Source organism: Amia ocellicauda, chromosome 19 (genome assembly GCF_036373705.1).
Source record: "Amia ocellicauda isolate fAmiCal2 chromosome 19, fAmiCal2.hap1, whole genome shotgun sequence".
NCBI classification, from domain to species: domain Eukaryota; kingdom Metazoa; phylum Chordata; class Actinopteri; order Amiiformes; family Amiidae; genus Amia; species Amia ocellicauda.
In genome coordinates, this window is record NC_089868.1 from 14,461,370 (window position 1) to 14,474,901 (window position 13,532).

At 45.2% G+C, this 13,532-nt stretch overlaps 1 protein-coding gene across 8 annotated transcripts in view; it reads left to right on the forward strand.

Annotated features, from left to right (window-relative positions):
• Positions 1–13,532, forward strand: part of szt2 (SZT2 subunit of KICSTOR complex) — a 66,630-nt gene that overhangs the window by 10,629 nt on the left and 42,469 nt on the right. For 4 of the 8 annotated variants that reach the window (XM_066691874.1, XM_066691879.1, XM_066691876.1 and 1 more), the window contains exons 24-44: positions 552–690; positions 789–1,136; positions 1,650–1,857; positions 2,388–2,435; positions 3,811–3,938; positions 5,233–5,506; positions 6,139–6,313; positions 6,551–6,643; positions 6,757–6,832; positions 7,266–7,547; positions 8,051–8,189; positions 8,325–8,441; positions 8,733–8,802; positions 9,363–9,548; positions 9,763–10,032; positions 10,444–10,741; positions 11,519–11,593; positions 11,833–11,971; positions 12,207–12,339; positions 12,579–12,699; positions 13,309–13,461. In XM_066691874.1, coding sequence (XP_066547971.1) covers positions 552–690; positions 789–1,136; positions 1,650–1,857; positions 2,388–2,435; positions 3,811–3,938; positions 5,233–5,506; positions 6,139–6,313; positions 6,551–6,643; positions 6,757–6,832; positions 7,266–7,547; positions 8,051–8,189; positions 8,325–8,441; positions 8,733–8,802; positions 9,363–9,548; positions 9,763–10,032; positions 10,444–10,741; positions 11,519–11,593; positions 11,833–11,971; positions 12,207–12,339; positions 12,579–12,699; positions 13,309–13,461 — 3,472 coding nt within the window. The remainder of the gene's footprint in view (positions 1–551; positions 691–788; positions 1,137–1,649; positions 1,858–2,387; positions 2,436–3,810; positions 3,939–5,232; positions 5,507–6,138; positions 6,314–6,550; positions 6,644–6,756; positions 6,833–7,265; positions 7,548–8,050; positions 8,190–8,324; positions 8,442–8,732; positions 8,803–9,362; positions 9,549–9,762; positions 10,033–10,443; positions 10,742–11,518; positions 11,594–11,832; positions 11,972–12,206; positions 12,340–12,578; positions 12,700–13,308; positions 13,462–13,532) is intronic. The other 4 variants (XM_066691875.1, XM_066691878.1, XM_066691881.1 and 1 more) reach the window with 2 other exon arrangements.

Genomic DNA, 13,532 nt, shown 5'->3' on the forward strand with positions numbered 1-13,532 from the left:
TTGGTTGTTCCTGTTTGACCCCGATTGGTATAAGGCACTTGTCTGTAAAGTGGCTGGATTGCTAGTTTCAGAATGAGCTTACAAGGTCTTGTGCTTGGCACTGTTCCTGGAAACTAAAATATAATCGGCAATATATCTACTGTCTTGGGTGACTTATGCACCCGTGTTTCTGTTTCTGTAGCATTTGCTAGATTTCATCACTGACTTCTGGCCTTGTGACTGTCAGGCCAGGAAATATGAGCCAGCTTGTCGGGGCAGAAGGTTGAAAGCAGTTCAGTCATGGGTTGTGTGCTTGCACAGAACCGCACAAGATTGTCGTATCCTAAACATTGTAAGACCGTTGATATGTGTTGGAGAGAGAGACAGTTTGAGTAAGAGGCCATACAACTTACACTCGGCTAAATATTCTGAGCAGTTAAACCATGTGTGACAACCCTGGGGAGAAGTATCTTTGGGTGAACTGGTTCCAGGGAAGCTTGCCCTGCTTTTGCAGTACCTTGGCTGAGTGGTTCTGTTAAGTTCTAGCCCCTGTGTGTCTGGACTGGTTACAGAGTTTTGGAAATGCGGAGCTGGCCGACGAGGACGCCATCCCGGCCGAGAGCGAGACTCCGGTGCCGCAGTGGAAGTGTTATGCCAAGTACATCAACCCCCAGCAGATATTCCTCACTTTCCTTCCAGCAACCTTCACAGGTAAAGATGGGTTCCCCTCAGTTAAACACTTTTTTTTTTCAAAATCAAAAGCTTAACTGTCAGTTCAGAGTAATAGGCCTGGCTTTTCACTTTTACAGATGTCCAAATCCTAATGGCATCGTCGCTGGACAAGGACGCTCAGCGCAGTGGATGCCTGCGGGAGGAAGACCCTTCACATGAGGAGGGAGCTCCTCCGAGCCAGAACCAGGCGGAGTTGGAGCCACACTTTGAGCCATTGAATGGACTGGAGAAACCGGAGCTGCCTGCTGAGCACGGACTCGGCACCTTCAAGAATGGCTCCAACGGTAGCATCCTGAACCCTGGACCCGCCCAGATCTCCCTGGCATCAGACAGCAGCAAGAGCAGATCTTCAGCTACGTCCGCTGTGGACCTCGAGGACTGGGCTGGCAGGGTGGACGAGCAGGAGAACGGCACACATGTTTCAGGTAGTGAATGCTACCCTTCACCCCGCTGCACTGACACAGAGGGAGGGAGGGAGGACTTCTACTGCAAGTCCTGAAGCTCTCAAGTTTTACACCACCATCATTTATTAGAATGTTTAAATTAAATGTTATTCTGAAAAATATACTATAATACATCACCACCGGTTACACCAACGGTTTATGTAACACACCTATTTATTTTCCTTATATTTTTTATATCCTGAAATTGTAAGTCTTCAATCTTAAATCTTCAAAGTGATTACCCGAGACCAAGAGCTTATAACTTGACGATCTCCTCAGGTGGTGAACAATAGAAAAAAAAACAAAACACAAAAATAAATAAAACAACTGGTGCAACACTTGCTTATGTGTAAAGCTTCATTTATTGGAACTTCTATTTTTCATCGATTCATCAATCGATGGTAGAGGTCACTAGGAAGTAGCTATTTTAAAACCGAGAGATGATGTGTTGTACTTTTCCCCCTCATGGCTGCTCTTCCCTGTCTGTTGTGTCAGGTGCCGAGGAGAGGGAAGGTGTCCAGTTTGCTGAGCCTCAGAAGAGAGATTTCCACATCACGTTCAGCAGGCAGGCCTCCCAGCAGAGTGCCAGTGACCCGAGTCGGCCCCGCTGCCCCGTCTACATCTATAACTGCTCCCTGGAGGCCCTCCGAGAGCAGCTGGTCCATCCCCAGGCCGACAGGCAGCCCAGGGACATATTCTTCAGGTACTGGAAGCCTCCTGCTGGGGAGGAGGGTACGGTGCCCAGAAGTGGCCAGTTGAGAAAAGGCTTGGTGCAGAATTTGATGTCGCGCTCTCCTAGTGTTTTCGGTGTCCAAGAGATCCTTCAGAAATTGAAGACGCGTCAGGAAATGGGAAACATGCCCAATAAGCAGGAGAATATACATTTTTATTAACCCCTTGTTATCCCTCAGATTCTCCCCCACTGATTGAAATCCTTTAGTGGTTCTTGATCATTATATTGTTGATGTATGTCAACACTGCACACATGCCCAAAACAAGTGAAGTTATTTTCTTAAATTAACACTATTATTATAGATATTATTTATTTTTATCTCCTAATATTAAGATTGAAGGCATGCTTATTCAAATCCAAGCAGTATTCATATTGTTTGTGCTGGGCCTTTTTGGATTCTTTTGAATTTACATATTTGTGCTTTAAATGAAGCAAACACCCTGTGAGCTAATTACCTTTATTGATTTCACATCTTTGTTCTTTATTTTGGATGAGATTAGACCTCAAGACGCAGATTCCTGGGAGTTGTGTCAGCAGATGAAGTTCAGGTAGCATGACTGTCTGCTTCCTGCTGTCCTCGAACCCAGTCCTCTCGCAGCTCGTCCGGTGCCGGGGTCCGGGCAGCATGGCCTGCTCTGGGGCTGGGTGCGGTGCTTTGAATCACTGCTACTGCATTTCTAGAGATCTGAGAATTTCAGAGCAAGGAAATTACCCCTCCCCCCTTTCCTGGGTGTTTAGTTTAGATAAAGATAAAGTAATTAAATAAAAGTAAAGTCTTCAGTGCTGCCACCCAGAGACTGAGCGCTTTCTGTGGGTGCAATGTGCACTGTTGATTAAAAAAAAAAAAAAGAAAAGAAAGCTTTTGATGTACCAGCGTCCTGTGATGCTTCACTCTGGAGGCGTTGCTTTAAAATTCTTAAATCTTACTCGGAAGAAAAAGAAGTGGGGGAGAGACAGAGAAAATAAAAAGGCCAAATCCCTCTGGAGGCTTGGCATAATTTTGATACACCTATTACAAGGTGATATTTAATGCAGTCCCAGATTTTTCAAAGTATCTGCACCGCTCTCTCGGCTGGGTTTGGTTTGAAGGTTAGGGGTTGTTAAACTAGCTTCTGATCTGGAGATAATTTCTGAGCCATTTAGCTCCCTTCAGCACTTCCTGCTGGCTTTCATCGTGGTACAAGAGGCTCTTTGTTAACTATGGAAAGGCTGTTGTCAGTTTCACCTGGGATTATTTTTGTTATGCTATTATACTCTGTATCTTTCTTTGATTTACCACTCGATATCTGTTTCCAAGTTTAAAATGGCATCTACATATGACTAACTGTGTATATGCTCTGCTTTCCCTCAGGTGATTTTTAAAGTTTAGAAACTGTCTAAAAAGTGATGTCATCGCTGGCTTGGCTTATTAGCACAGAATCTGCAGATGTTAACATGCAGTTGAAACATTTTCGGTTTCTGTTGTACTCCTTGCATTATGAAGGGAAGTGGTGGAGAAAATACTAATCCCAAGGCTTTTTTTTTTCACATTAAAGATTTTGGAGGACGCACTTGATCTGATCTAACAATTAAATAGGACAAGTTAAACTTTGTGAGGAAAGAATGGGTAATTCTGAATATTACAAAAACAAAACTTTTATATATCTTTTTTTTTACAAATTATAGACACCTCTTTATACATCGTACAGGGCAAAGAGTTGAATAAGTTGAATAAGAGTTGGTATAATTGAAGGAATTGATCTAATCCTGCTTTTGAGTTCTCCAGCTTCCCTGTATGTGATTGGTGCACTTGGCTCATGTTCGCTTTTGCTGATTCAGCTGGAAAAGGAGTTTCCTTCTTGTTGGAAGTGACTTTGCTGCACTAACAAGGGGAGACGCTTGAGAGCAATGGATGTTGTATGTGCCGTGTCTGTGTGTTTGCAGGTCCCTCTCTCAGGAGCGCACGACCAGCTCGTCCTGGACTGACCTCATGGCACACCCCCACAAGCAGAAGGAGCTGGCCAACTTCTGCAGCCTGCTACAGGAGCACTACCACCAGAGCTATGTCAAAGGTACTCCCTGCCCGTGGATGTCCGTCAGTCCCTGCTTCTTAATTAGTATTATTATTTCTGAGATCATATTTCTCATGGTATATAGTAAAGAAGAGCAATGTTTAATGGTGTGCTTCTTCAAATTCACATTAAGTGCTGCACTAAGTGCTGGTGTGCAAGCAGATGCTCAAAGCTCAATGCTGCAGGCTCTGTTCTCTAATGCTGTCTGGAAGTAATAGTACAGAAAAATGACCATGTCAGCTATTAATTTGAGTGATTGTGAGTGCTATATTAGAAAATAATTAGTGGTATAACATTTTCAAGTCGATGTCTCCTTGTTTTGTGTGACAGACGAAGAAAGGAGTATGTGAGTGCAGTGGTGTAATTTCGTTTAAAGTGATGTGTGAGCATCTCCAGCTCTCCTGACAATGAAAGGATGAGTGAATAAGATGGATTTTGAATAGGTTAGCAACAAAGAAACCTTATGGCAAGGAAAATCATTTTACAAGGGAATTGCAATTTGTGTTATTTTGAATCTTGAACAGACTCAAATGGATGGTGAAAAAATCTGTTTTAAGATGGGGAGGGCAAAGGCCAAAGGTAATTATGAATAAATGAAGATATCATGAGTAGTGGATTGGCTGTCTTTAGAAGTCACCTAGCAGTTGTTTTAATGCTGATCAACTCCAGTTACAAATGACTTTATGCTCTCTGCCACAGACTTCAGTTTAAAATAATATTGTCCGTGCACATCCTATTTGAATTTAACAATCTCTCTCCTGATGATTGTCATTCTTGTGACTGCAGTATCAATTAAAGCTGTCAGCTTCAAAGATTATACCGGGCAGGATTCCATTTATGTTTTTGGCAACGGCATCTTTAAATGTCAGTTCAAAGATAAATAAGGCTCTCTTGAAGAGAAAATAACACGGACCTGACAGGTTGATGGATCCGTATCCATATGTTTTTTGTCTTTTTGTCTTTTAGAAGCTGTTTCCCCAATATTGAGCAGCTTCCCCACTTCTGTTTTGACTTCAGAATGATTTTGAATGTGTTTATTTGTGAGGACAGGCATGTTCTGTTGTCTTTTTGATCTTTTTGTTTTTGTTGATTGTAAGTGCAGTCTAACAATCTTCCTCGCAGTTACCATTCAAGCATGAATTCTAGAGTTCCCAGCAAACCCAAAGGGAAGCAGAACATTTAGATGAGTTATAAAGGTTAAGAAAGATTTGTGGGCACCTCCGTGTAACAGGCTGTGGAAATGTTAATCGTGTTGTGTGATGTGATTTGATTGCTTGTGCTCTGGTGTGTCCAGGTGTGTACCGCAGTCTGCAGCAGTCCTACAGCATCAGCTCCCAAGACGTGCTGACCGCCATGGACTACTGTGAGGAGTCCCTCCAGGAAATCGACATTACCTGCTTCCTGCAGACTCTCTGTGGCCACATCCGGGTCTTCAGAGAGGGCTGCGACCAACCAGGCACTGTCGGGCCCCAGGAGCCGTCGGGCCCCCCTGCCACCTTCACCATCGGTGTAGGGGAGGCTGAGGAGGAGGGGGCCACGGTGAGGGGGCCCCTCGTTTCCACCTCCAGGTACAGCTTTGGACCTTGTAATTTGTGGGTTTCATTTTTATGCAGATTTGTAATGTAAGATTTACAGAAATCCCAGCCCCTAAAACTCAGAGACTTTTCTAAATTCTACATTTCTAAAATCAAACTTGAGAATTATTTTTTCAAATGCATTTTGTCTGTATAATATAATAACTATGTGAAAAAGGTGACAATATGGTTTTGAAGCTTCGGGAGTATGATGAGGGAAAACTAATCACAGTTGAAACGTTCAGCTGAGGTTTGCACCACAAAAGCACATTGTAGCGAGTGTAAAGCCTTGGCTAGACATCGGCTATGACATTTGCTGGAGTCCTTTCAACAGACATAAAAAGCTTGTACTATCTGACCTGCCACTTGATCGATATGACTCACCGCTTGGAAAAAGCACAAAAACTGTATGGAAAATTAAGTTATTGTTGCAATCAATAAGTGAGAAGCAACCTTTGGATTTATCTCGTGTCTAGAGATCCAGCTACAGTCCTTGAAAGAATTTAGCAGATGAGCAGATTTTTTTTTATTTCTTCATTGAGGGAACTGTCAGCACTTTTACAGATCAAACAAGTACCTATTTCAACCTTGTAGCGAGATACAAACTCTCTTGCTTGCCTTGGCAGCGTGGAGACAGAAGATATCAGTGAGGCAGAGTCTCGAGGGAGAGCATCTGCCCCCACATCTCCCCTGGCCTCTGAAGCATCAAAGAGCAATAAGGTGTACCCAGAATTCCCCCTCTCGCTTCTGCAGACGCAACATAATTGTGAGGTTTATCCTGACCTGCACAGAATTATCCAGGTAATCTATCAGAAGATGAAAAAAAATCCAGCCACCTAGAATGTCGCTGATGCATGTAAAATAGAAAGTATCGCTGAGGTTTTTTGTGTGCATATTTGTTTTGGTTTTTTAAAGTTGTTTGCCTTTTGTTCCCCACTGAAAACTAATAATGGGGGTGTGGAATCAATATGGGAACTATCTATGCAATATACAATGTTATATCTAATATGGATTTTTTTCCCCCTATGCTTTTTACAGGACAAGTTTATGGAAATAGGTGCTCAATACTTCAAGACTGTGCCAGCAAACCCACACTATTTTTTTTACTGTCCACCCTCAGCTAAGAAAGAGGTGAGTACAACAGTGAGAGAGAGGGAGGGAAAGTGAATTCCAGAGACTTATTGCAATAATTTTCAAACGTAACCCAGAGACTGAACTGACTCAAGTCCCTGGCTGTGTTGCAGGAGGACTCCGATCGCGAGGAGCAGAGAAGACCCAGTGAGGACATTGTGTCCGAGGCAGAGCTGGCAACAGAGGATGGTGAGGGAGCTGCTGTGTGGTTCTACAGTGTTTACTTCAGGACCTTCAGAGAATGTCTTGTGAGGGCTGATGTAAGGAGGCATCATATTAATAGTGATGCAACTCATATGACCTACAGCTGTCTTGCATAAGACAGTGGTACAGTATCTCTCCTGAGGTTTCGCAAGAGTGCTGATTTTGATCTGTGGAGGAAGAGCAGGCACTTCATCTAATAGAATATCTTGTAATATACATATAACATTTACTTTTTGTGTAAATCTTTCGGTTTATGCCCTGTCTTCTGCTGTGGCTGACGTCTGCTCATGTCTGTCTCACACCATCTCCTTTGGTGGACTTTTTCTTCTGTTTTACCATGTATAAAATATGAGATTCAGATCTCTTTGTGTAAGATGCGCAGCTACTCAGTGTGTTGTGCATCTACGGCTGTGTGTAGAGAACGTGTCGGGGTGCTGCATTGTGACCGAGAGCGACACCGACCTGGAGGTGGAGTATCGGGAGCGGGCGGACCGGGAGTTTCCCGACAACGAGTCTCTCTCCGACTCCAACACTGTCAACCAGGATGAGGACTCCTTCAGCATCCTGGAGGGAGACTCCCTCCTCGAGCCTGAGGGCCCCCAGCAGGAGATGCCACCTCTGTTTGTCCACCTCACCTGTTCCGTCAACGTCAAGAACTGCCATGGCTCCATGCCCATTCAGACGCTGCCAACTTGTCTGGGTGAGGCGCCCAAAACACACTTACTTCACAGCCACCTGGCTTTCTTCGGCCTATCGTTGAGTGTCATTGACCCCACGTTAACCATAAAGTATCCACTACCAATTACAATGGAGCATTGTAAATGTGTGTAGAAACTGTATTTTGTCACACTGTGGGGGGAACAAAACATGACACAAATGGGCTCCAGTATGAATTTAAGACCCCTCATTATTATTCCCCGGACAAAACAATCCAATTTAATGTGCCCAGCCAGTCATGAAATAACTATAAAGAAGTAATGGTATTTTGCTGTCTGTTAAATTATTTCACTTTATTAAAATAGTAAAATAATAAATGTGCTTTGTATACTTGCATGTCCTTCTGTTCTGTGGGATATCCAGGTTTCGTATTTTAATTTGAAAACTAAAGTGTCGATTCAGTTTTCCATTGGGATGCATCTCGGGGAAACTACTATAACTGAAGTCTTGTAATGATGTTTGTATTGTGTGTGTGTGTGTGTGCAGGGGAGGTGATTACCTGCTTGGAGAACGCCGAATCCCTTCAGTCCGTGGATCTCGGTGACCTTTCTGTCACTCTGGATATCTTTGTTCTGACTTTGCCCCTGGAGATAGAGGTTATGGCCTCAGACATCCATCACAACAGGTGAAACACAAACACACCAGGGGATCATCTCTGGGATAATTATTCCTTTTTTTTTAATTGTCAATATTTTTATATTTTCCATGTAGTTTTGTGTTCGGTGATCGGATACAGTCCCTGTCCTGTTGTGTGTTTCAGATACACTTCAGAGAGCAGCGCGTCGCTGAACCGCTCCCCTGGGCAGCCGTCCTCCTACCGCTCTGATGAGGAGCTCATGGGAAACCTGGCTGGTCTGCATGGAGCAGGAGAGGACGGGTCAGTGTGTCTTTGTACGAAGACTAGGCAGGGCAGGGCGGGTGCCACACAGAGGGAGTCTGTATAGGTACTATTGGCCGAGTGCATTGGGAAAGAGGCGGTGTGTTTAGCTTTACAAAACTGTAATGACCGAGCAGCAAGGAAGTGTGAGTGTGAAATAATCGCACCATGTCAGTTTACGAAGCACTATATTTACCCCCAAAGGTCCCACTGCTCTGAAAATGCACTTGATATGAATAAACGGCTCATGACGCTAGCTGTCCAAAGTAACTGCCCCATTTTTTTGTGCAGGCTTTCAGGAGATCCTCTTTCTAAACTCCCTGTTCCTCATAAACAAGCAGTGCTGGCCACCATGGATGAGGTGAGTGTGCCCCTTTCGTAAGAGTAACACAGGTTACTCACGTGAGAGGGATAAACCGGCACGATTGTTGATGTTAAATAGACACATTTCTCGTCTGTATTTGAAAAGCCTTGGCCACACCAGGTAATATGTGGCTCTGTCATTTTTCAGCATCTGTGTGGCTTCCGTTTTTTCATGTGGAAGTATTGTGGAGTGTGTTACAGAGCTACTCCAATGATTAATCACAGCCAAATGTCCGAGGTGATCATAGATTATAGATCTCTCTTTTCCAGGTGGTAAAGTGGTCTTGGAGCAGGTATGAAAGATCAAGAGTTTTTTTTTTTAACACTGCGGCTATGTTTGTCTCCCATTGCTGTATCACGAAAGAGCCGCCTCCTGACACACTGTATTTGAACTGAACCGTGAATTATGTTCTTTGGTTTGGAAACTCTCTAAAGCAATTAATCTTTAATAACCATAAAAATAAATGTTTATCCTGCTGGGTACTCTGACCGGGAGGGTCTGTAAAATGAGATCGGTGCCGGCTCTGTGCTCACCGGCCTGCTTGCCCCCCGCCTCAGATCCGCTGGCTGTTGGAGGATGAGATGGTGTCCGCTCTGCGCCACTCCAAGGTGATCAGTACCGCCATGCTGCAGAAGGTCGCCGACCATGTGTACCGATCCCCAGGCCGGCCGCAGTGCCACTGTGAGGTTGTGCCCCTGCAGTTTGTCTTCGGCCCTGAACAGTCACTGGAGAAGTTTAAGGAGGTAGGTTGATCTGACTGGGCCTCACATCCAGTCACGCTGTAATACTCTGACACTGACTGATTCAGTGCTTTTAGTTTTTTATACAGTAGAGCTATGAAAATTGTGCCTCATGATTTTCACAGCTCAAATTACAGACCATAATTCATCCAGGGATGAAAGAAGTAGGAATGTTTTCACTACAGATCGGCTACTATCTTCGTGCATTTCCTCCCAGGAGTTCCGGAGAATGTCTCTCTCGGGGTACCTGCTCAACGGAGAGTGGGACAGTTTCTACTACGTGTCGGTGAGCCGGCTGCATTCGAATAGGCTGCAGACAGCCAGGAAGCTGTCAGAGCGCAGCGTCAGCGTCCCAGGGACGCAGGCGGAGGAGACGGGCAGATCTTCCCAGCAGGCCAATCACTGCACAGAAGGAGAGGAAATGAGGAGAGCGTCCTTGTCGGCCAATCAGAGCTTAGCAGGAAGGGGATTGGATGCCGAAGTGGAGGTAAGAGGAGAAATCTGAGGTCAGGGGTGAGGGTGTGGGTCTGTATGAACTGGAAACAGGAGGACTGGTCTTTTATGGTCTCCTGGGACCATTTTTCTCAGGGAAAAGTGGAGCCCTTATAGAAGAACTCTGTCTCCAAAGTATTAAGAGCAATAAAAAGCTGCTCAGAGTGTATGTTTGCTGATATTAGGTTTCCTCCCTAGAGTTTATGATAGAGCGAGATAAACATAAAAAATGTAATATTTGTTTTCTTTATAATAAATAAACAAACAAAAGCATTGGTGACTATATAGTGAAAGTAAATAGGGCATATTTGAAATCAAAATCAAAACATAATATTGCAAGTTTTTTCTTCTCTGCTGCAATATTTTTCTTAATGATGTTATTATTTCGTGATGTGTTTGTGTTCAGGTTTGCTCCGAGGAAAAGCGAGCTGCCAGCGTGGGGGAGCTGCCTGACGATTCTGCCCGGGAGACTCCTGAGAGCAGCAGGGCCGGCCAACCAGACAGCACGTCTACCCCCCTCAGAGAGGAGCGCGAGGACCGGGCCACCAGACCCCACAGCTCTCACAGCAGCGCCCCTGGGGAGAGACCGCCCCCTCCATACCTGCAGGCAAGCAACAGCACAGACCGTTCCTCCGAGCAGACGTCTCCCCCCAAGACGCCCTCCGGAGTCAGCCTGGCCGAGTCGGTGCAGTCTGCCACCCACAGTGAGTGCCCTCCCCTCGCCAGCCTCCCTGGCCTCAGCAGATGTGTTGTAGATGAATGTGGAGATGTGTGTACAGCAGTGGCTCGATATTTGTAAGCTGGAAGATTGAAGATTAGAAATTCCTAAACGGTCTTGATAACTGTTTTCCATAAATTAGTTATTCATACTTGAAACTGTTCCAAAACACACCGTGGGTATTATAAAACATGAATAAACAACTGGGTACAATTAGCTGCTGTGTTTTCAGATGCAAACTGTAATGCAGCCACACAAAACCATCACGGCGCTTTAAGCTCTCTGCATTATGAGCTTCGTCTGTGGAGTTTGGGAGTTGCTCGTTAGCACAGGCCTGCTACGGCATTGCGTGTGCCTCGGAGACACGGCTGCTGCAGGAGTCAACATTTTGTCGACAATTTGTTCCTAATCTCTTTGAATTCCTGATAGCTGAATCTTAAATGTCAGCAGATGTTATCAAATAGATGACAACTGTGTCAACGGCCTCGGCAGAGCTGGAAAGCTTTCCCTTCCAGTATTCTCCCCTACCGGTTCCTACCAAAATATGCAGACAACCGATACCATTGGCAGAACAGGAAAACATTGCATGGGTTTTGAATCAACATGCTAGGATTACCATTCATCCCGGAGCTGAACTGCTTCATTTCCTGACATCTCATTCCACCTACAGAAAGCAGAGGCATGTTGTAGTTGTGGCCGTGTGTAAGACTGAGCTTGTTATGGGGTGTTGAGTTCATTGCAGCCATCTGTGCTCTCTCTCCAGGTAGTGGCAAGCTGAGGCCCAGCCGGGTGCAGAGTGTGGTGTCCAGTCAAGGCAGCCTGGACTCTGATATGCTGGGTGAGGATCCACTCTGTTCCTTTCCTCATCATCTGGGTGGCTGTCATTCCCAGGCCCTTCCTGGCCTTCCTGTCGTGGTGTCAACAGACCTGCCTCGTAAAATGAACTAAACAAACCAGAAAAAGAAAAGGCCTGTAGAAGGAAGACATGATTAGAGGATGTAGGACTGAATGTCACACCCAGCCATGCCCACCGTGACCCGGACTCTGTCTCCCTGTCTCTCTCTCTCTCTGGTTCAGGCTACGACGGCGGCAGCAGTGACTCGGAATGCGAAGGGGCCACGATGAACGAGCAGGAATTGCAGTGCCCCCTCATGCCCGACTTCTGGCTGATCGTGAAGATCTATCAGGACAGGGTGGAGGTGTACTCTCACTCACGGTACATTACAGAGGCCCTGAGGCTCAGAGGAACATTTCTATTAAAGATGGGTAGAAAGCATATTATAATTAGAGGGGGGAGGAAACTAAATCGGGAAATGTAAATTAGCTGTATTTGTTTGCCTTCCCGGGCGCCTCTGCATATGTTATTGCGTTTCTTGTCGTTTACTCAAATGGGCATTTTAAATGATGGGGCTCTTGTTTCTAACTATATTGCGGTCCTCTGCTGTGTCCAGCAGGAGTGTCAATGGAGGGAAAGAGGATGGTCCAGGAGAGACGGAGAAAGAAGAGGAGGAGGTGCCAGAGTATTTGCAGCTGCATCAGGTGGTGGTGAGGAAGATTGGCGAGATCTGTCGCGTGGTCAATCAGGTAAGCCTAAATAACTGCCTTCTCCTGCACTGACCTTTTGGAAAGCCCACTTTTAACCTTGGACTGCTGGAATACCAGCACAGAACATACCAGTTAGCCTGCTCCATTCATCTGAACGTCCTGTATGCAACTTTCTGATGAAGTTGGCACATGTTTACGGAACCGAAGCTTTTTGGACCTGTAGCAGTTTCACCATGTCCTCCTTTTGAGCTGTCGTCTCTCCATCCACCCCCTTCTAGCGACTCCTGCTCCAGGATCTCCACGACAGCCACGTCTGTAACTCCCTGCTGGTGGCAGAGAGTGAGGAGGACATCTGGAAGAACGAGACCCTGTACAGACAGCGAGCAGCCGGCACTGACGGTGAGGCCGAGTTGGCATACAATGCGCTTTTTAGTTTTGGGCGATTTCCAAACTGACACATCACTGCTATTTTATCAATATGCAAAATATACTGTCCTTTTTTTGTTGTCCTCCTTGATTGATGACAAATTGCTTGACTATAAGGAGGTTCCTAGACACTGGCTGAATGTGATGGACTCTAAATGATGCCTTAGTAATAATCCTTCCCAATAGTGTGCCAGCCCAATGCATGTAGTCAACACATCCATGCCAGGTTAGCATTAGGAGCTCTGTGCTTTTGTTTACAGCATCACATTTCAGTACTACTAACAGGCTTTTAAGAGGTTGTCGTTAGGCTGTCCAGGTTCTCTGAGCAGCAGTATCGTTTTTTATTTTATAGACGTTGTAAAACCCGAATTACTTGTTTAATTTGCTTTTATCCGTGTTTGCTTTGCTTCAGAATCTTCTTAAACGCATTGTTTGATTTCCAGCGGAGGCTTGGGACTTGGCTTGCAACTGTAATAAATGTTTGCTGAGAGATGGGGATTTTTTTTCCAGAGAACCTTTTTAGCGTATTCACGAAAAGAAAGTTGTTTAATAACTCAATGAAAGTGTTTCCCTTCTCGCTAGATTATACAGCCGACGAGAGCTACCAGCCGCGAGATTACCTGGCAGCTACAATGCAGTTCATCCCTGGTCACTTTGCCTGCGATGTCGTGTGGAGCACCATCATCCACATTCATCCGCGCCTCAAAATGGGTCCGAACATGGGGGTCTCTCGAGGTGTGTTTTTCCTAGATCACCTGGTTGTGTGTGTAGCTCCACTGATGTAGTTGAGCTGTGCAGTGTATTTG